General features: G+C 41.1%; 1 protein-coding gene across 2 annotated transcripts in view; it reads left to right on the forward strand.

The window, feature by feature from the left end:
- The window catches only part of DNAH5 (dynein axonemal heavy chain 5), a 244,307-nt gene that overhangs the window by 19,059 nt on the left and 205,068 nt on the right, over nucleotides 1–20,180 (forward strand). Inside the window, exon 1 of one of the 2 annotated variants that reach the window (XM_036020258.1) lies at nucleotides 13,777–15,082. The exons of the other annotated variant lie outside the window; for it this stretch is intronic. Within the exon in view, the coding sequence (XP_035876151.1) occupies nucleotides 15,026–15,082 (57 nt within the window). The 5' untranslated portion in view covers nucleotides 13,777–15,025. Of the gene's footprint in view, nucleotides 1–13,776; nucleotides 15,083–20,180 lie in introns of those variants that run through there. 2 annotated transcript variants of the gene reach the window in all.

Raw genomic sequence — 20,180 nt, forward strand, 5'->3', positions numbered from 1 at the left:
CCCATCTGGGCCCATGAAGCGGTGGCTGTGCACTCTTGGAGGAATTGGTCTCTTTAGGACTTTGGCAGTAAGGAATTCGGGGAAGGCGGGTGAATAGTAATGGAGAGCACCCAGGCACCAGTTTGATGTTTCAGCCTCCCTGGACATGATGGGGAATTCTGAGGCAGGAGAGAGACCCGAGAGTGGGGGTGTCAAATTCGTTTTCACCGGGGCCCACATGAGCCTTGTGGTTGCCTTCAAAGGGCCGAAATAATTTTAGGACTGTGTAAATGTACCTACTCCTTAACTGTTAAGGCCCTTTGAAGGCAACCACGAGGCTGATGTGGCCCACGGTCAAAATGAGTTTGGCACCCCTGCTCTGCAGGATGCGTGGGACTTGTGGATGTGGTTTGGGGCCAGGGAAATTTACATTTCACCATCACTGTTGAACTTTACCTCTATTCAATGAGACAAATTCATTAAAACAAGTTTAAAATGCAGTAAGGTTTTCTGTGTTCTAATGATTAATTTCATTAACCATATATGGCCTATAAAAGAATAGTATGATCTGTGTATTATTATATTTAATATGTTTCTATTAGAACATCCCATCTGAACATCCTCTTCTTATAGTTTTTCTGTTAGTTTTGCCTATATTTCTAACAAGTCTTGCTTATTTTATTTTAGTACTTTTTTTTTGGCACAGAGCTAGTATATACTCACAGTGGACTATGCCTTTTATACAAATAAAATACCTGTTTTGATCTAAATATTTAAGGCTTTTGTATTTTTACTTTGTATGATAGTAATATTGAAGCAGCTATTCATTTTCTGTATTTGTGCTATATCTTAATCCACTCTTAAAAAGAGCAATTACAAATCAATAGAGAGAAAATTACCAGGAGAAAAATAGGAAGGGATGTGAACAGACAATTCACAGAAGTAAAACAAACAAACAAACCCAGAAATATCCAATATGTATTTTAAAAATATTCAGCTTCACTGTTGTCAAACCTTGCAAACTGCACTAGCACCGCAGTATTAGCGACTTGCCATTTCTCGCGGTGTGCAGGCAAAGAAGAAACAAATAAATTTCTCATGGGAACCAAAGGGTATAATTTTTAAGGAATATTTTAAAAATATATTTTATTGATTATGCTGTTACAGTTGTCCCATTTCCCCCCTTCACTCCCCTCCACCCTGCACACCCTCTCCCACCCACATTCCCTCCCCTTTAGTTCATGTCCATGTGTCATACTTATGAGTTCTTTAGCTTCTACATTTCCCGTACTATTCTTGCCCTCCCCTTATATATTTTCAACCTACATTCTATGCTACTTATTCTCTGTACCTTTTCCCCCTCTCTCCTCCTCCCACCCCCCTGTTGCTACCACAGAAATGGAGGAATATTTTTTTAACAGATCTATACAAGGATTTATAGAGTATTCATTATTATATTGTTTATAATAGTAAAGATTGGAGCCAGGCTAACAGTTCAAGTATTGGCTAAATAAATTAAAGCCTGTCTAATCAATATATTAGTAGTGCTCAGATTGTGGTGATATTTATTTTTATATTTTCCACAATAAATGTGTATTATTTTATAATAATAAAACTATGTTAAAATATTAGTATTAAAAATGTTTAAAAGCAGTGAAGAAACTTAAAGAAAAAAAGATGTTTTATTACCTTTCATACAAGAGAAATGATCAAAGTTATTCCAAGTGAATTCACTCTGTAACTGTACTGTTATTGTGGTCACTATATGGATGTATTCCCGTGTTTTCTTCTTTAGAGATTATTACTGAAATTTTTGCCTCTTTCATGTACCATCTTCCATTCAGTGAGATGTATTTATAATGTATAATTCTTTCATTATTTAGTTTGGTTCATGGGATATGGGTAGGCAAAGTTTCTAAATTGGTAATTCTTGAAAGGGAAACCATTTGAACATATAACAAGTTTCTTATGGCTTAAAATGATAAAAGAGGAGACTTTGGCTCGTCTTACATTAAAGCATTTAATAATTTCCCCATCATTCTGCCTTCTTTGTAAACATGAGACAGTAAACAGGAATGATTGATAACCCTTGATGTGCTTCTGAGATGTGGGCTGGGTTTGCATTTCTTTAGCTCTGCTGGCAGTGGGTGTGGGTGACTTTACTTCCAGCCGCTGGGTGGCAGCTCACATCCACTATTCAGCTGTCTGCAGAATCCCTACCCATTTCGGAGGCTACATCATTTAACCTATTGTGCTTGGAAGAGAAAAAAAAAAAAAAGAACCAACATGTAGTATCTCTGGATTAATCTCATTTTATTAACCTCTGAACATAAGATTTTATAGGGCATAAGATTGAAATGCTGTAAACCTTGTAACTGGCATTCTGAGGATTTCTTTTCAAAGAGAAAAGAAATGGAAAAAAAAAAGACCGATAAACCAAGCCTGTGGGTTGCAGGCACAGAGCTCCTTTCAGGCATCTATAGATCCATTATTAATAGTCGAGCTTTACCAGTTTGACATTTGCACACTACAAATAATACTGCAACAACAATTCCCTGTAAGGAAAATATTTGTAAACCTGAGCTGATGGCTCAGAGCAATGGCAAACTGATGCTCAGTAAATTGAAATTCACTCATAAATAATTCAGCTCGTAAAATTTCGGTTTGCAATTTTATCCCATTTGATAATCACTCAGTGAAATGATAGAAACAGCACCTGCTTGTATATTCCAAAGCAAGACAAAAAAATGGGAGAGTTGCTCATGGTGCAAGCTTCGTGCTTCAGTCTAGGCTAGTGGAGGAAAGTTAACATGCAGAATAAGAAATTATAAATCCTCCATTAAAGTCAGGGCACAGACCAGGAAAAGTTTCACACTTATCAGTGACTCTTCCGCGTACCCCAAACACCACTCTCACGGCCTGTAGCCTCGAATTACAAAAGGAAAGTGACAACAGATAGAATAGGACAATAACTAACAAACAATGGCATGAAAAATGACCTTCAAGAGGGTTAATAAATAGAGGGGTCACCCCACAGAAAGAGTGGAGAGCCCTTCGTGCTGGTGGGATCAGAAAAGGGACAGATCGGGGGCAGTGAGTTAAAGAGGGAAGACCCTCATTGGGCTCCTCACTGGCCCAGTGGCTGCGCCAGTCTGGGGTTTGGCCTGAGGGGGTTGATTGGGAGGAGAAATCATGGAAACCTCAGGGCCGCTAAGAGGGAGGGGACATGTAATCTCTTTGAGCCAATAGCGGGAAGGGAGAGGAGAAAGTGAAATGGTGGGATGGTATGTTGGTGTCAACAGGACACGAGGCAGCTCTTAGTGATTCCCCATCGTCCGTAGATCCCGCGTGGTCCTCACATGTGGGGGATTTGGAAGATGCCTGAAGATGCTGACTCGTGGTCTTCCCAGGAGGGGTCACTGCAGCAAGGGGTGAAGTGACCTCACAGCCAAGGACGGAAGTTTGGGCTCCCAGACGGGGGAATGGATAGTGATCACAGCGGACTTCAGGGGATCTGTGAGGCCCAATGGCTGAGGTGGGGCCCACTCATCAGGGGAAGGTAGCAAAGTCCCTGGGAGAACAGACCAAAGAGGTAATGCCGGAGGCAGTATGGCCAGAGCCTCCGGTCAGATTCAAAACACCTCGACTGATGTCAGCATGAAAATCAAGGGCCTGCCACCAATGCTGCGAGGTGTCTAAGTTCTGGGAAGGAGGATGCAACCAGGGGAAGCTTGGACAGTGGAGAAAACTGCCCTTATTTTCTATTACAATATGCATGACCAAAAAATGAACTTTTAACCAACAAATGAAAATAGGCATGTTACTTAAAAAGAAATATTATTGCTGGTTTATTACTATTTATCATATAGGTAACTGAAAAATTTATCCCATGTGCTAATCACAATATTCAAAACCCTTGTTTAAAAAATCCTAGCACAAATTATATCTCTAAAATGAACTACTAGATGAGAACTACGAGAATCAGAGGATGAGCAACAGAATTTCAGAGAAGCAAACCCTGGGATTCAGGAAGGGCGAGATAGGGGCAGGTTTTTGACACAGGCAGGGCACTTCGACAGGGGAGGAGCCAGTGGGTTTCAGACGGATTCTGAAGGTCCGTTTAGGGATCAGTGCGCGCCCTGGGTTGCTGAGCGCGCACGCGGTGGCGTCCTTGCACAAGGATGTGGTTTGCAGGGAGGGGCAGGAGGTAGCTTGAAGCTCTTTTCTTTCTTCAGTGTCGGGGCGCTGTTGGCCAGGACTGCTCCTGCCCTTTAGGCCTTTCCCCTACATTTTAGAATAAAATTTTAATATTTAAATACGAGCTTTGAACTCATTTTCATGAGATTGAGTGTTGACAAAGTTTTGATAAAACTAACTAGGGAAAAATTAGATCAACTGCCTACCGCTTGGAAAACTTTCTACAAGACACTTTTATAACTTAAGAATGTTTCCACCTCATTTTCTTTAGGAAAAAAATAAGAGAAATATATAATAGTTCCCAAAAGGAGAAAAAATTGACTTCCAACTGTGGTTCTTTTACTCCTAATTGCCTCACGATTCCTTTAGGAGATGCTGTTTTCAGGCTTTGTGCATTTTCTGAAATAGAAAAAGGAGTTTCTCCTACTGCTCTACATCACTCAATGAATTAACTGTTCAGGTTTTGTGTTTCTGCTCTTTGCTAGGGCTGTGTAATAAACGTTTGGGCCCTTGTGCTTTCTTCCTCCTGGTGTTTGGCAGGGGAGCCCTGACGGTGCCTCACTCCCTTCCTTGGTCTGCCTGAGTCTAATGCTGACGGCTGCATCCCAGGTCGTTCCAAAATGCTGCTCAGAATGGCAAGGAAATCAGTGATGGTGTGAAACAGATTTGGCTGAGAGATGGTGTTCCTTCAGGCCTTAGGATAAGAAAGGAGAGAGACCGGAGCAGATGGGAGCTTCGGAGAGAGTGAGGATGAACCAGAGCAGAAGCTGCAGTGGGGGCCTCCTGGAGGGAGTGGCCACAGTACAAATGTGTGGTGGTTTCACAAGGAGCAGGGAGACACAGTCCTGGAATTTTCTGTTGGAGCAGATACAAATGTTAACCCTTTGCTTTGGCAGAAGGGGAAGAAGAAAGTGGAAAAGCAGAAAGTATTAGCCCTGGCCGGGTGGCTCCATTGGTTAGAGCATTGTTCCAATAGGCCAAGGTTGTGGGTTCCATCTCTGGTCAGGGCACATACAAGAAGCAACCAATGAATGCATAAATAAGTGGAACAGCAAATTGATGTTTTTCTTTCTCTTTTACTTTCTATCCATAAAAAAAAACTCAGAGTATTTTTCTCATGGCCTGTTCTAGCAGACTTCAGAATGCTTACCTCAGGAACTTATTTTCCTTTATTTTATTATATTATAAAAAGAAAAGAGTGTGGACTTTTTTAGCTTTTTAATTTTATTTTTCCTTTTCCTTTTTAGGTATGCTATTGCTCCTACTTTAAGTGTTTTAGACTAATTAAAAAAACCAAGTTTTATGAAAAGTATTTACCTTTTAAATTTTATTGCATATTAAGGTATATTTTACATACACAGACTCATGAGCTATAGCAGCCTGGATTCCCATGTACCTTGACAGGTGCTTGTAATTTCATACTTTTTGTTGACTAGTTGTAGCTTTATCTCTTTTGCTAGGTTATAAACTCTTTATATCTTATAATTGAGTAATATTGTGTTGGGTGTGTCAGAGAAGCTCAATAAGTATAATGGTGGTATATTTTGGTGAGATTAATAAGATATACTAAAACATTTTCTTAAAATCTTAAGAACTTCTTAAATCAACTGCTAAAATATGGAATTAATTTATTACTACCTGGGAAAGGAGTCATATTACCAGGTTTCATTTTTAGGGTATTCCTTTCTCTCTTTGTTTTCTTTTAAACAGGAAACTTCCCACATTTTTAATGATATGATACTTGAAAGTTAAACCAATTCAAAGACAGTAACTTTTCCAATTAATTTCATGTCTAATACTAAATCACCAGGTGAGGGTTACATTTTCAAAATCCTGGACTCGCCCTGGTTTTCATATTTTCATGTCTAGAGACATTGCTCTTCCTAACTTAGAATTTGCTTGAATTATTGAAAGTTGATTTATGCAACTACTTGTACCATTTCATCTGGATCTTTGAACCTACCTGGGGGTTACCTTTGAATACCAGGCTCTAAGTTCAGTGTTTTCTGTGGCTGAGTTAATAGTAGGTGGAAAATCAGGAAGCTGGCGATTCTTTAAGAAGCAGGAACTAGATACTGCATTATAAAGCAACTGTTAAATGTACTTATGGTCAGAAATATATGCATACATTAGTGCTAGTTTGGTGTCTTTTTATCTCTGTTCCATCAGGGAAGTCACGATGCCAGTTTTGGTAAGAAGTAAGCATTACAAATCATCCTTAAAGAAGCTTTGAAAGAATGCGTGGTCTGCATAGCATCTGTGTAATGTAGTTTTGTTAGCAATAAAACAAATTTATTCTCCGTGTATGTGGTAATGGAGTGTGTTTGCTCTCTGAAATGATGTTTTTGCTGTCGAAGGAAATGGTAGTGTTTGAGATTTGGCTTGCGAAATCAGTAGGTGGTAATGACATTTATTACAGCCTATGTTATGGTCTTTAAGAAAGGTAAAGTATAGAAAATACTGACAGGTAAATAAATTGGGTTATTTTTTCTTCTTTGGCAAAATAAATTTTGTATTGTTGGTAGCAGAGTAACTCATTTGTGACTGTGGGTGATTTGGGGTTTAAAGACCCAATTAGCTCCTGGGTGAGGTTATAAATGGGACTGTTCTTCATTTAAAGAGCAGTGTGAAGACCCAGAAATATACCGTATTTTGCCATGTAAAATGTGCACCCAAGTTTTTGGCACAAGCTTTCAGGAAAAAAATCTTTTAATTTTAAAATTATTTACTTATATTTATACTTTTTGTATTATAATCAAACTTTGGTATCTATTTTTGAATATATTATAGTACAAGAAATTTTATGTAACAAATAATTACAAAACACAAGAACAGATACAAGGTATTTCAGGTACTGCCGATGTATAACACGCATCCTTATTTTCCCCTCAAAAATTTTCAAAAAAGTGTGCATTATACACAGCAAAATATGGTAGATGTGACAGATCCATCCATCCCAGACCTCTGACAGTTTGCTGTGCTATTGGCGGAGGTCAGAAGTCACCAAAAGCAAAGCAGCTGAGCCTCCTCTTGAACTCTGATCATCTGCCAACTAGTCTCTTTCTAAGGTGATCAAATAATTCTTTGTCCTGGATGGAACCATCTTCTTTTGATGTCTTCCCAAGTCTAGCTTTCAGGTTTTCAAAGAGAAATAAAACATTTTTTCCAGAAATTACTGCTTGGTTTCAGATAAATGGATTTTCTGTATCTGATCACATTCTCATAATAAAAAGATTTTCTGCCTCAAAAATCATTGCATTTCATTTTTCGCCAGATGCCTTGGCATGGGTGTGAGTGCTAACTATTGGTGTTTCCAAGTATGTCTTGATTATTTTTATGGGTTTGTATTTATGATAAAAATACTAATAAATTGGAGATTGCAAAGTTAAGGTATCATAAGTTATGCAGTTACTCAGGTTGGTTGGTTGCTGTGTTTCTGATGGGGAAACATTAGAATCCCTGGGCTTGAGTCACTCTCTGTTGGTTTTAGAATAGGTCTCTTACTTCTGGCCAAGTGGGAGGCATAGGTAGATACACTTTGTACAACCAAAAGAAGGACAACAACAAGCTTAAAAATAGAAAACCAGAACTGCCATAAAATTGAACTGTATGGAATTCTGACAACCAAGGAGTTAGAGAAGAAATATTTATCCAGACCAGTAAGAGGGGTGGAGATGGGCAGCCGGGGTGGAGAGGATACTTGGTGGTGGCTGGAAGACTGGGTGGGCGAGATGGCAGCTGGCAGTCCCACATTTGTGTGCGGATAAACCCAGAGGAACGACTTTGGAGTGAGACAGACCATGCAACCCAGGTTCCAGTGCAGGGAAATAAAACCTCAAAACCTCTGACTGAAAAACCTTTAGGGTTTTTGGTGGCAGGAAAAACTCCTAGCTTCACAAGAGTGTTCATTGGGGAGGCCCACAGGGTTCTGGAAAATGCATAAACCCACCCACATTGGAATCAGCACCAGAAGGGCTCAATTTGCTTGTGAATAGCAGGGGAAGTGGCTGAAAGCCAGCTGAGAGCTGAGCAAGTGGCATTGTTCCCTCTCTGACCCCTCTCCCACCCAAACTCAAGTACCACGTGAGTTGCCCTACTCTGGCAAATACCTCTGCCCCTTACAATGTAACAGGTGTGCTGAAACAAAGAAATGTGGCCCAAATGAAATGAAAGATCAGTGCTCCAGAAAAAATACAACTAAGCGATAAAGAGATAGCCAACTTATGAGATGCAGAATTCAAAACACTGGTAATTAGGGTGCTCACAGAAATGGTTGAGTGTGGTCGCAAAATAGAGGGAAAAGTGAAGGCTATGAAGAGTGAAATAAAGGAAAATGTACAGGGAACCAAAAGTGAAGGGAAGGAAACAAGGACTCAAATCAACATGGTTTAGAGCAGAAGGAAGAAATAAACATTCGAGCAGAATAGAATGAAGAAACAAGGATTCAAAAAATGAGGAGAGGCCTAGGATCCTCCAGGACATCTTTAAACTTTCCAAAATCTGAATCATAGGGGTGCCAGAAGGAGAAGAGGAAGAGCAAGAAATTGAAAACTTACTTGAATACATAATGAAGGAGAACTTTCCTAATCTAGCAAAGGAAATAGACTTCCAGGAAGTCCAGGAGGCTCAGAGAGTCCCAAAAAGTTGGACCCAAGGAAGCACACACCAAGGTACATCATAATTACATTACCTAAGGTTAAAGAGAAGGAGAGAATCTGAAAAACAGCAAGAGAAAAGGAGGCAGCTACCTACAAAGGAATTCCCATAAGACTCTCAGCTGATTTCTCAAAAGAAGTCTTGCAGGCTAGAAGGGGCTGGAAAGAAGTATTCAAAGTCATGAAAGGCAAGGACTTACATCCAAGATCACTCTATCCAGCAAAGCTATCATTTGGAATGGAAAGGCAGATAAAGTGCTTCCCAGATAAGGTCAAGTTAAAGGAGTTCATCATCACCAAGCCCTTATTATAGGAAATGTTAAAGGGACTTTATCTAAGAAAAAGAATAAGATCAAAACTGTGAACAATAAAATGACAACAAACTCACAACTATCCACAACTGACCTACAAACAAAAATGAAAACAAAAAACAAACTAAGCAAACAACTAGAACAGAAACAGAATCGCAGAAATGGAGATCACATGGAGGGTTGTTAGTGGGGAAGGGGGAGAATGGGGGAAAAGGTACAGGAAAAAAGAAGCATAAATGATAGGTACAAAATAGACAGGGGGTGATGAAGAATAGTATAGGAAATAGAGAAACCAAAGAACTTACATGTACGACTCATTGCCATGAACTAAGGCAGGGGGATGCTGGTGGGAAGAGGGGCAGGGTGGAGGAGAATAAAGCAGAGAAAAAGAATGGGACACCTGTAATAGCATAATCAATAAAATATACTTTAAAATAAAAATAAAAAATAAAAAATAAATAAAGATGTCTCTTGAGTAAATTAATAATTCTTAATGTTATACCAAATGGCATTTGGTTCACTTTTCTCTTTAAATATTTCCATAGGAAAGGGACAAGATTTTGAGGTTACCACTTCATGTTTGAGCCCAAGAGAAAAGCAGAGGAGCTAAATACAGGGTTAAGGGAGAATTCTTACGTTTGCTGGTGAACCTAACTCTCTTTTTTCTTTCCTTGCTTAACAAAAATGAGTACAACTGGGATAACAGCAAATAGCCCTCACACTGATCCCACAGTGAGATTTGGTCCCTGCTGCTCAGTTCTCAGTTCTCCAGCTGTAGCCTTGGGTTCTGGCAGGCTCCTACGCATCTGTTGGTGGGAGTTGGAAGGAGCAGGTGTGTGTAGGCTGGGGCTTTCTCAGTATTAGTCACTGCCCCTTGCTGTGTTCAATACGAGAGACCAGATCTTGGGATGGGCAGTAAGTTATGCAATGAAATATAAGTTGTTTTCTTTCTATTATGAAATTTTTATTATGGTAGAGTAGAGAAGAAGTTCCTAGATGTTTGTGGTCTTACATGTACTGATTTTCATGTTTTTGAGATGAAAAGACTAATAGGAGAAGTAAAGAATTAGAGCTTTGTTTGGATTTCTTTAGTCATTTAGTCTCCAAAATGCATTTTCTCTAGATTACCCTGTTCCTGTTTGAGCTATTCTGATTCTTCACTCTACCCAAGCTTGACAAAATGAATCATCTTTGACCACTGTACTCTCCAACGTTAATAGTTGTCCAGTCCCATTTCTCTGTCCCTTCCTCTTCCTTCTTCAACTGGAATTTTTATCTAGGAGTGGCTTAGAGGTAGCAAAATGGTGGATGAGACCAGAGGATTTGCAGTTTTTTATTGAGTGTGTTTGTTTGTTTTTGGTTGGCTTGGGTGACCCTGCTTCCACCCCTCTATCAAACCCTTTATTTCCTTATGTCCAGAAAGCTGACTTCCGTCTTTCTCCACTCTGCCCTTCCTGTGACTGACATAATTTTCCTAAACAAGACTTTCATCAGTTTTTTCCTCCATTAACTTCCTAATGCCTGCACAGGCAGCTACCTTCGGTTGACACCCACAGTTCAGCCTCCTCCTACCTTCAGAGATTAATCACCGTATTTCTTTACAACGGCAGTACAAGGCAGGCTGTCTTTTGAATTCCAGCCTCCATGCTTTGCTTGTGATATCTTCCCTAAATGTTATGTCCTACCTTTTCCTGTTTGAATCTTAGCTTTCTTCAAGGCTTGACTTAAATCCTTCCTTTTCCAAGAGGTTTCCTTTGATCATTAGATATAGTAAAGCTGCATTTCATCTGATCTAAGCCATCATCAGACAAAAGACACACCACCGTTCCATTCACACTAAGATGGAAAAGTAGCTGTCGATTAAACTCGGCCTTCTTCAAATTTCACTTTAATTGATAAGCTCTTTTGCAGTTTGAGGGAAGCTTAACTATTAATCATTTTATGTAAAGTTTTCCTTCTCTTCATAGCAAAATTTAATTTTTACAAGACTTTTCCAGCTTCATTTAAAGAATATCCTGGCATAAGGTATTTCTTATGATGCTGCTGGACAGGAAATATCTTATTCCTATTTTTACGTAAGATTAGTAAATACATTGGTTCTTAATTGCTAAATCATACATTTCTTGAGGGTGCTAGCTTTTTAAACCTAGTTTGTATTCTTCACAGTGATCAGAAAAAAGAGAGAAAAGCTCTTTGAAATCTACTTACACATAGATTTAAAAAAGTTATATGTCACCCTTGTGCATTCATACACATATAAGTGCAATGAATGGGGTAAGAAATTTCTAAAACTTCTTCAGGCTCAGGGTCTGATTCTTCTGGGATTTTCTGTCTACCCACTGCCACCTGTTCTGTAAGTTGTGTTGCTGGTGTTTTCCTGATCTTCCCAGAAGGTGTCAGTGGAAGATTTTCAGAAAACAACCAGGACACACATTCCTCCCTCAAATGGATCTTTGGTGGTTTGTTGACATATCACAGTGGCCTGTCATGCCTCCCGGGGTGGCATGAGTCTGCACAAACTCTGGCAGTGACAACTGTGTCTTGATTGCTGCCAACCCACAGCAGTTAGAAAGGGACATTGGATATCAGATGCACCTGATTTCAATATGGTAAAAAGGAAAAAACAGGTGCAACTCAGAATGGATGAACTGTGGTCCTTTCTCATCCACTGTACTCACTTGCCGTTCTCACATGCTGCCCCTGAGTCACTGTTTACTAGGCCATTAAACTGATGAAGGCGTTTGATTCTGCTGGGCCTCAGCAAGACACTTAGACATACAAAATATGAAAGATGTGTAAATGGTAACTGGTAAAACTTGGATCCACTCTTTTTCTTGGGACATACTCAGAAATCTAGAGCCAAATTTCCAAGCAGTTCTAGAGTAGAAGTTGTGGGTCAGGTTAAATTCTTTGGGAATTTGTCCCCTACATTGATATTGTCACAAACTGTAGTCAGAACTATTTTTTAAAACAATGACCCATTTTATTTTCAAACACTTATTTTTCGTATTTATTGTGTTCAGTCACAGTTGTCCTGCCTTTTCCCCCAATACTCACCCCTACCCAGTCCACCCCACTCCCATAGTCCCCCGCATTGTGAATGAGGAATTTTAAAACTTTCCCTGAAGGTACTTGGATTTCTGATGAAGTCTCTTGCCTACAGGATGCCCATTGCCCACTCTCGTTTGCTCGTGAGGTCTGACTTCAGATTTGTGCTTGGCCAGTATTCTTGGCCTGGAAGGGGCTGGAGAACTCCTGGGCTTGAGTTCCTGGAGGAGGAGCCTTGTCAGCTGAGGCTGGTGCCTGGTGGAAACTACTGGCAGGAAAACCCCCCGGGGTTTTCTGCTGAGTAATGGTTTGATAATTCTTCTCCAATGACCAGACATCAATTTTATTTCAGGCAGGCAGTTAGGTGGCAGGTGGTCAGATATAGATTGAGGCTTGTGCTTTGCTTTGTTGGTGCTCTTTTAACCACAATTCTCAGGGAGCCTTCTTCAGGTCTGGGTCCCTCAAGGAGATCCTTTATGACAACTGCTGCCTCTGCATTGCCCCAAGAAGGTTGATGTTCAGCACAGAGGATGGAAAACTACAGTTTGATGGGAAGCCTTGAGGGAGCCATGGTTATGCCTGACAAACACAAAATGAATGCCATCAGCCATCTGCAGAAATCTTCCCAGAAAGAAGCTCTTCCCCAAGAGATAATGTTGTCGATGGGCTGCTCATGAAGTGAGGATGGTGCCTAAAATACCATCAGGGAGGCAGCCGATTTAGATGTAACTCGTGGAAGAGAAGCAGTGATGTAATGAATTGGAACCCCTGTCCTGAGGTCATATGCTCAACAGAGGATTCTTGGGGTTGATGCTGAGATGCTGAGCAGGAGGATGAGAAAATCCTGTGACTTGCGGAAGACTTTTCAACACCACACAGAGAAGAACGACGTCCAGTGTAGACACGTGTCTTGGTGGTAATTAGAATAGAAAACAGCCGCTTATTAATACCTGATGCAGACACCGGCCCGCACTGTCTGCGTCATTATGCATGAAATGAGACATTCACACAGACTACCGAGTCCAGTGGAGGAAAAGGGACAGCATGGCTTTTCTCTCAAGGGGAGAAAAAAAAAACCACGGCCTCCACCATGACAGGCCTTTATTTCTATCTCTGGGCACATTACATGATGGTCCTTATTTACTATGCACAGGTTCACTTTAGGTGGATACCTTTTACAGAAAACAAAGGAGCCAATGCTGCTAATCACATCACAGAAGAGGGATATTTGCAAATGAAAAGGCAAATGTGGTTGAACCGGTTACACTCATCCTTGGAGGGTTTAGCATGGATTTTAGGAAGTTACTTTGCAGTAAATGTTTGTTAAAAATCAGGGTGTGGGAGTTTTAGCAAAAAGCAACTCATATCAGCTGAGGTACATTGCAGGCCCAATTCTCCATGGGAGAACCTATCCGTGGGTGTGGGTCCTGTGCATCCTCCAGTAGGAGGTGGGCCCACGCCACGCAGAACAGTCTCCTACAAATACCCAGAAACTGATTTAAAAAGTATCCCATGAGCAAACTTTAACATCCTGTGCTCTAGTTCTTTGCTTACCAAATAATCCAGCAGGTCTTTGAATAACATTGAGGAGATGCCCTAGGAATTTAACTCCTGTTTATATCAAAACTGTGGTTTTGTTATAGGTCATTTTGCTTAAAGTTGCAGAACCTGCTGACAATGTTAACTGAGAATTTACTGCGTTTAGGTCTGACTGTTAACTCTTGTTAACCTGACATATGGAGGCCTTGTCCTAGTGTTGGCTGTTGACCAATGAGTCTCCCAAGTTCAGATACCAAATTAGCATCCAAATTAGCAGTAGGTGTCAGTACCAAATTAGCATCCCAGTTTTCAAGTCAGTCTCTTGTGAGATTGACTAGCAGGATATCGTAAGGTGAGTCCCCCATTTCCTGATTATCTTGGATGACTAGGTTGCATTTGAGTTCCTGAATCTTGAACTCGACAGACTAAATCCTGGATTCAACATCTCAGCCTTAAATGTTCTGCCTTTTATTCATCTTGATGAGAGAAATCATATATACTGGAGCTCTCATATCATGTTGGCTGTGATTTCCCATTGTGTGTTCATAGTAAGGACGATCAAGATGTTTAGTCACATAGAATAAATTACCTTGGTTTATTTGTATGTGCGACTGTGTGTGCACAAGTAATTTATGGACATCATTTGCTATTTGCATATGAAATAAGCTTCTTGTTCTTTATGGGGAGAAAATGGCTCCTTTGGGTCACAATTAGCCTATCTGGCAATTAGTCACAATTAGCCACAATGCTGGCAGTTAATCGTGCACACAAAATTGTTTAGACAAAGTAAGATTGAATTTCTTGAGCAATTTATTCAAAGCTGTAGCTTCTCTGATTTGTATTTTGATATAGTTTAAAGTTTCTCTCTATTCAAAGAAATTAGTCAAATACCTCTATTGACTCCAAGCTTATTGTTGGGCAGTGCATAGAATTAAACAAACATCAGAAGAAATGTGTTGCAACCAAGTAGTTCAAATGCTTTGATTGGTTGAGGATCATGATTAAGAGACATGTTTAAACTGTGCAGCATATAAACAGTATCTCCCTAACAACACAAGGAACAAGGGAGAGGCCCGAGGGGAGAGACTCTAGAAGGAACACTTGAATAGTCTAGGTGCCCTTTTAAGTTTTATTCTGTGTATCTGGCGGCTGATACATGCAAATTAGAAATGTAAAAGTGGACTTCAGGTCCTCCAGAAGGCTTTTTATTTCAAAGCCTGTTGGATGCTGCATAGGTCTCCTAGGAGATAGAAGAGATCATTCTGGAAAAGTCTAGAAACTGAGCAGATCGCAGCGATGTTTAGGATCGGTAGGAGACAGCTCTGGAAGCAGAGTGTCAGCCGAGTTCTAACGGTAAGGAGCTACTGTCTATAAACTTGTATGTGCCTTGGATTGTCCTATCTCACACCTATGTGGAAAATACTTTTAAATAAAAGTTCAGAGGTATACACTGATGGAACTGTGAGAAACATTTTTTATCTACTAATTTTGGGATAGTACATAAGGCTACATGTCAATATTTCAATTTTTTTTTTAAAAATGGGGTTTGCATCCTTAGGCTTTCCTGCACATTGCCACCTACACTGTAACTACTTGTAGAAATACTTGCTGCATCTCTTGGGGCAGTGCGTGCCTGAGGGGAAAACACACTCACTGAGGAGCTTTGGACGCTGTGCATTCTCTGAGGCCTGTAAGCTTCTGTTGGTGATGAGAGATCGTCAAGGCAGATGTCAGGCTGCGAGTTTTCTGGGGTGTGTGAATATCCCCCCCCTCGCCCACATTCTACAGGCCTGGAAATGAGGTCACAGACCTGGAGGTACAAGGATGTGCCTTTGGGGTCACATTGAAGAATAAGCTTCTCTAGCACCTGGGTCCATTCAGCAGCCTTTTATTATGCGAATGTATAGAGAGGGATTTGGAACCTCCTCCACTGCCAGTTCATGTCGGGAGAAAATGGAGGTTCTACTGGGACTCCCTTCTCAACCAAACGGATGCTTCCTTGGGGCTTGATCACCGTATCTTTGCTGTATCCCCAAAGCCCAGATGGCTCTGCCCAGGCTTCCAGCCTGCTGTTTCACCACAAAACAGCGAAGATGCTGTCTCTGCATTTCCCAAGCACCGAGCCACCAGCCACCCTCTGCTTCCCCAGCCCTATATTCTGATGCCTCCTTCTCAGAGTCAGTATTTTATAGCCAAGCCCCTGAACTTGTTTGCAAGCATTATTCATTCTTTAAAAAAATATTAAAGTGTATTTGGTATACAGTATTCATTTTAGGTGTACAACACAGTGATTCAACAAAACCATTTCGCCGTGCAAAGTTATCACACTGTTCTTGACCATAAGCCCTTCCTTTGAATATCTTCACCCCTCCCCCCATCCCCCTCCCCTCTGGCACCCATCAGTTTGCTCTTGTTTCTATGAGTCTGATTTTGTTTTGTTTTGATTTTTTAAAAAAATTCCATGTGTAAGTGAAATCATGTGGTATTTGTTTTTCTCTCTCTGATTTATTTCTCTGAGCATAATATCCACCAAGTCCATTCATGCCGTCCAAAATGGCAGGATTTCATTTTTCTTATTCCTGAATAATATTCCATTATATGTGTATACCGCATCTTTTTTATGCTTTCATCTATTGATGGACACCTAAGTTGGCTAGGTGGATTGGCTATTGTACATAATGCTATCGTATCTTGCCTATTGTAACTAATTGTAAATAACGCTACAATGAAGATAAGGGTGCACATGTCTTTTTGAATTAGTGCTTTCATTTTCTTGGGATAAATACTAAGAAGTGGAATTGCTGGGTCCCATGGTAGATCTATTTTTAGTTTTCTGAGGACCCTCCGTACTGTTTTCCATAGTGGCTGCCCCGGTTTGCAGTCCCACCAACAGCGCAGGCAGGTTCCCTGTCCTGCACATTTTTGACAACGCCTGTCATTTGCTGCCTTTTCAGTGACGGTCATTCTGACAGGTGTGAGGCAGTATCTCACTGTGGTTTTGATTTACATTTCCCCGACGACTAATGATATTATGTGTCTTTTCGTATGCGTGTTGGCCATCTAAATGTTTTCTTTGGAGAAAGGCCTCTTCATGTCCTCTGCCCATTTTTGATTGAATTGCTGTATTTTTGTCTTTTGAGAAGTCTCCTGACACTTTGAGGAGGTGACAGCCACCTTCTCTGTGCCCTCTCAGCACTTCACTTTTTCATCTGCTAGAGCCCTGGTCACGGCCTTGCAGTGGAATGACATCTGTCTTCATGTCTCCTTCCCTCACCGGATTGTGGGTCCTGGGAGAACAGGGGTGGCATTTTCTCCATTTTTAAGTGGCCCCCTCCCCCCAACACCGAGCCTGGCACTAACACACCTTTATTTATGCTTGTGCAAAAAAGTGAATGAATTAAACTTTTCACATGTCTAAAAAGTTTCCTGTACTTTACCACCACATCTAAAACATTCAAATCGATGGTGGAATCTTGAGTATACTTAATGAATTAGTTTCTCCTCCAGCACAAGATACCTTTTGGGAAAAAGTTAAATATTTTAGAGGTTTCACTTATATATTTAGGACAGTGGTTCTGTTCACTCCATTGAAGTATGATATTAACAGAATAACTTTAATGTTGCAGTATATTATGTAAATAATGACTGCATTTTCTATGTAGTGAACTGATATGATGAAGTATTAAATTATTACTTGGAGACCTAAAATATTCAATGGCAAAGATCCAAAGCTACTTAACTTAAAAACTATAAATCTCCATATACTTAACCTTGGTCTACAATTATTACTGTAATGATGCTATATTATAATTAGGTTATTGTAATGTAATAACTGACTTTATCCAGAATTACTTGGAAATAACTACCAAATGTGCCTAAAATCTATGGGTCTGGAAAAGTCAAGCCATATATCCTTTTTGTTGTTTAACAAACACAAATTCTTTTAAATGAGAAAACTTGAAATAATTCTGTATATATTTACCAACTTAATTGCAAAAATGTGCCCCAGAGATGATGTCTGCCATCCCTCGGCTTTTCTCACCGATGAAGATATTTAGTCCCAACTTACATACAAAGGACGTGGATTTCAGACTTACGGATTCTGTTTTTTTACCTTCCCTGAAATCAAACTGAAATAAATAATGTTGCTGGTCGACTTTGTTGACTTTTAGGAAGAAAAATAACTTGGAGGATTTATGAGAATCTTCTTGACTTAAATTCACCTAATTGCAGCTGTTTTTAAAGCCAGCCCCGCTGCAGGGGTGTTTGTGTTCTGCATTGTATGTATTTATGCGCAGGAGTGCTGCCGCTCATCGGATTTCAGATTGCTAGGCTTCGCCAAACAGTGACTCTCCTGGGGGCAGAGACTGTGGGGGGTGGTGGGAGGCAGGGAAAGGGCTGATCCTTTGGGAGGTACAACTCCTTTTCTTCTGAGAAACTCTGCAGGGAGGCTGCCATTGTTCCCCTGGGCCGAACAGTAGAAGCCAAGACGGAAAAAAGAACCTTCACCTTCAGGTATCTTTTGCAAGCTGAAAGGATGTCAGTTTTGTTATTCTCTGGCAAAAGAGCTACAGCCTTTTCAATATCCTCTGTTAATCGAGCCCAGAGGTGCTTGGCCCGGTGAACACATTTCACATATGCAAGGTCAAAACAATTTCCCTGAAGTGTCAGGAAGTGAATGGCTACAAGACTTAGCTGGGGAGTGAGGAGGAGATACATCCTATTTGTCATGACCCAAGCAAGTACCCTTGAGCCTGAATGAGTTGATGCCCAAGATGCCTGTGTGATAATCACACCATTGCTAGACCCTGAGAAAGTGTGACTGAGGGCAGACTTCACCTAGTCCACAAGTACCTGTTGAATGACTGCTTGGTGCTGGGCTCTGTGCTCCATGGTGTGGCGGGAAGAGCACTTCCAGGCCTCATGGGGCTGATGTGGTCCTTCCTATCAATCTGTTCACAACTGTAGCAACGAGGGAAAGACAAGAGGTCTGGAGTTGAAGGGGCCCAAACTTTACACCCCTGGGTTTCACCATGAAGGTCCTCCCTCGCGTGAGAGCCTGGTAGCACTTACTGCTCAGTTATGATCAGTCCACACCACAGGCTCCTCCAGGGTGGTGTTTCCAGGCGGCACCGCACCCTGGAACCGCCCGAGGAGCCTTACAGGAAAAGCATAGACAGGGCCTGCTCTGGACGGGAGAAGTCAGAGTTTCCTGGGACGAGAGGCCCAGGCATCAGTATTTTAAAGCACCCAGGGATTCTAATGAGCAGCCAGCTTTAAGCATTCTGGTTTATTGTGGTGAATAAGGGAAGTTTGGGCATTTCATCCTTGTGTCCTATACAATGTGAATAGTGACATGTTATATATTCTTCATCATGTGGGTGAAAACGCCTTGAATTATTTGGTCTCTGCTGCCAGAGGAGCTCTTGGAATTCCACAAGTGTGTTATTTCAGGTTTTGGAGTGGAACCACTGTGGGGCGGGGGTCAGATAGAACTCATGGCCATGGGAAGGTCCGCTAAGTCTCGATCAGGTCTAGAAATTCGGTATGTGGAAAAAGAAGTCCGGGTTAGAATTTGGATGACGGAAGGTTGGAGGCAGAGGAGGTTGTGATGATGGGGAAACCCCTGCAGTGCGTTTTGGGTTGGCTTAGGTGAATAATCCACACGTAGTAGAAGGTTAAAGAGGGGATCTTTATTTGCCTGGAATGAATGGCTGGTAAGGGAGTTAGTATATGATAAGAGATTGAGAGGTTCTGAAAAATACTCCAGAGAGAATAGAGAAGATTCCAGAGCTTACTCTTGGGACACTGGGAAATTGATGGGACCTGCTCAGTTGGAGTGCTGTCTCTTGGCAATGTGTGTGTGTGTGTGTGTGTGTGTGTGTACATGTGTACAGCTCTTGTGAAATAAAAGAGGCTTCACTGTAGCACCTGCTGTGAGTGTATTAGCCAGCCTGGGAAGTCTTTCCCTTCCAGAAGCCACTTCGCTGAAGTGCTCTTAATGCACCAAAGAGGTACAGCGCTTCCTTTGCAGCTGTGGCCCTTCACCTGGAGAAGTGAAATGAAAGGGGAGGAAGAAAAGGCAAGATGGGAAAAGCACACTGAGGACCAGAGAGTCATCAAACTGTGGTTCTCCCAGCCAATTAAAGAGCAAGTTTGGACATCTAGGAAGCATCACAGAACAGCCTCTCCTGGAGGGGAAACCCTGTGGGTAGAAATGAAAATGCTGGAAGGCAAAGGGCGGCTTCTCTTTGTTGAGAGACGTGGAGATTGGGTAAACCTTGTAGATAGGACCCTAAGTGATACCAAGTAGGATTGTTACAGAACAAACAAGGGGGGCCTGGGACGATATACTATTACTGGAAGAAGCCCCCAGGTCCATTATGTCCGCTGCCCGAGGAAAGACGTCTCTCAATGCCAGAGATTTGTGAAAAGGAAAGGAAATGTTTAT

Source organism: Phyllostomus discolor, chromosome 3 (genome assembly GCF_004126475.2).
Source record: "Phyllostomus discolor isolate MPI-MPIP mPhyDis1 chromosome 3, mPhyDis1.pri.v3, whole genome shotgun sequence".
NCBI classification, from domain to species: Eukaryota; Metazoa; Chordata; class Mammalia; order Chiroptera; family Phyllostomidae; genus Phyllostomus; species Phyllostomus discolor.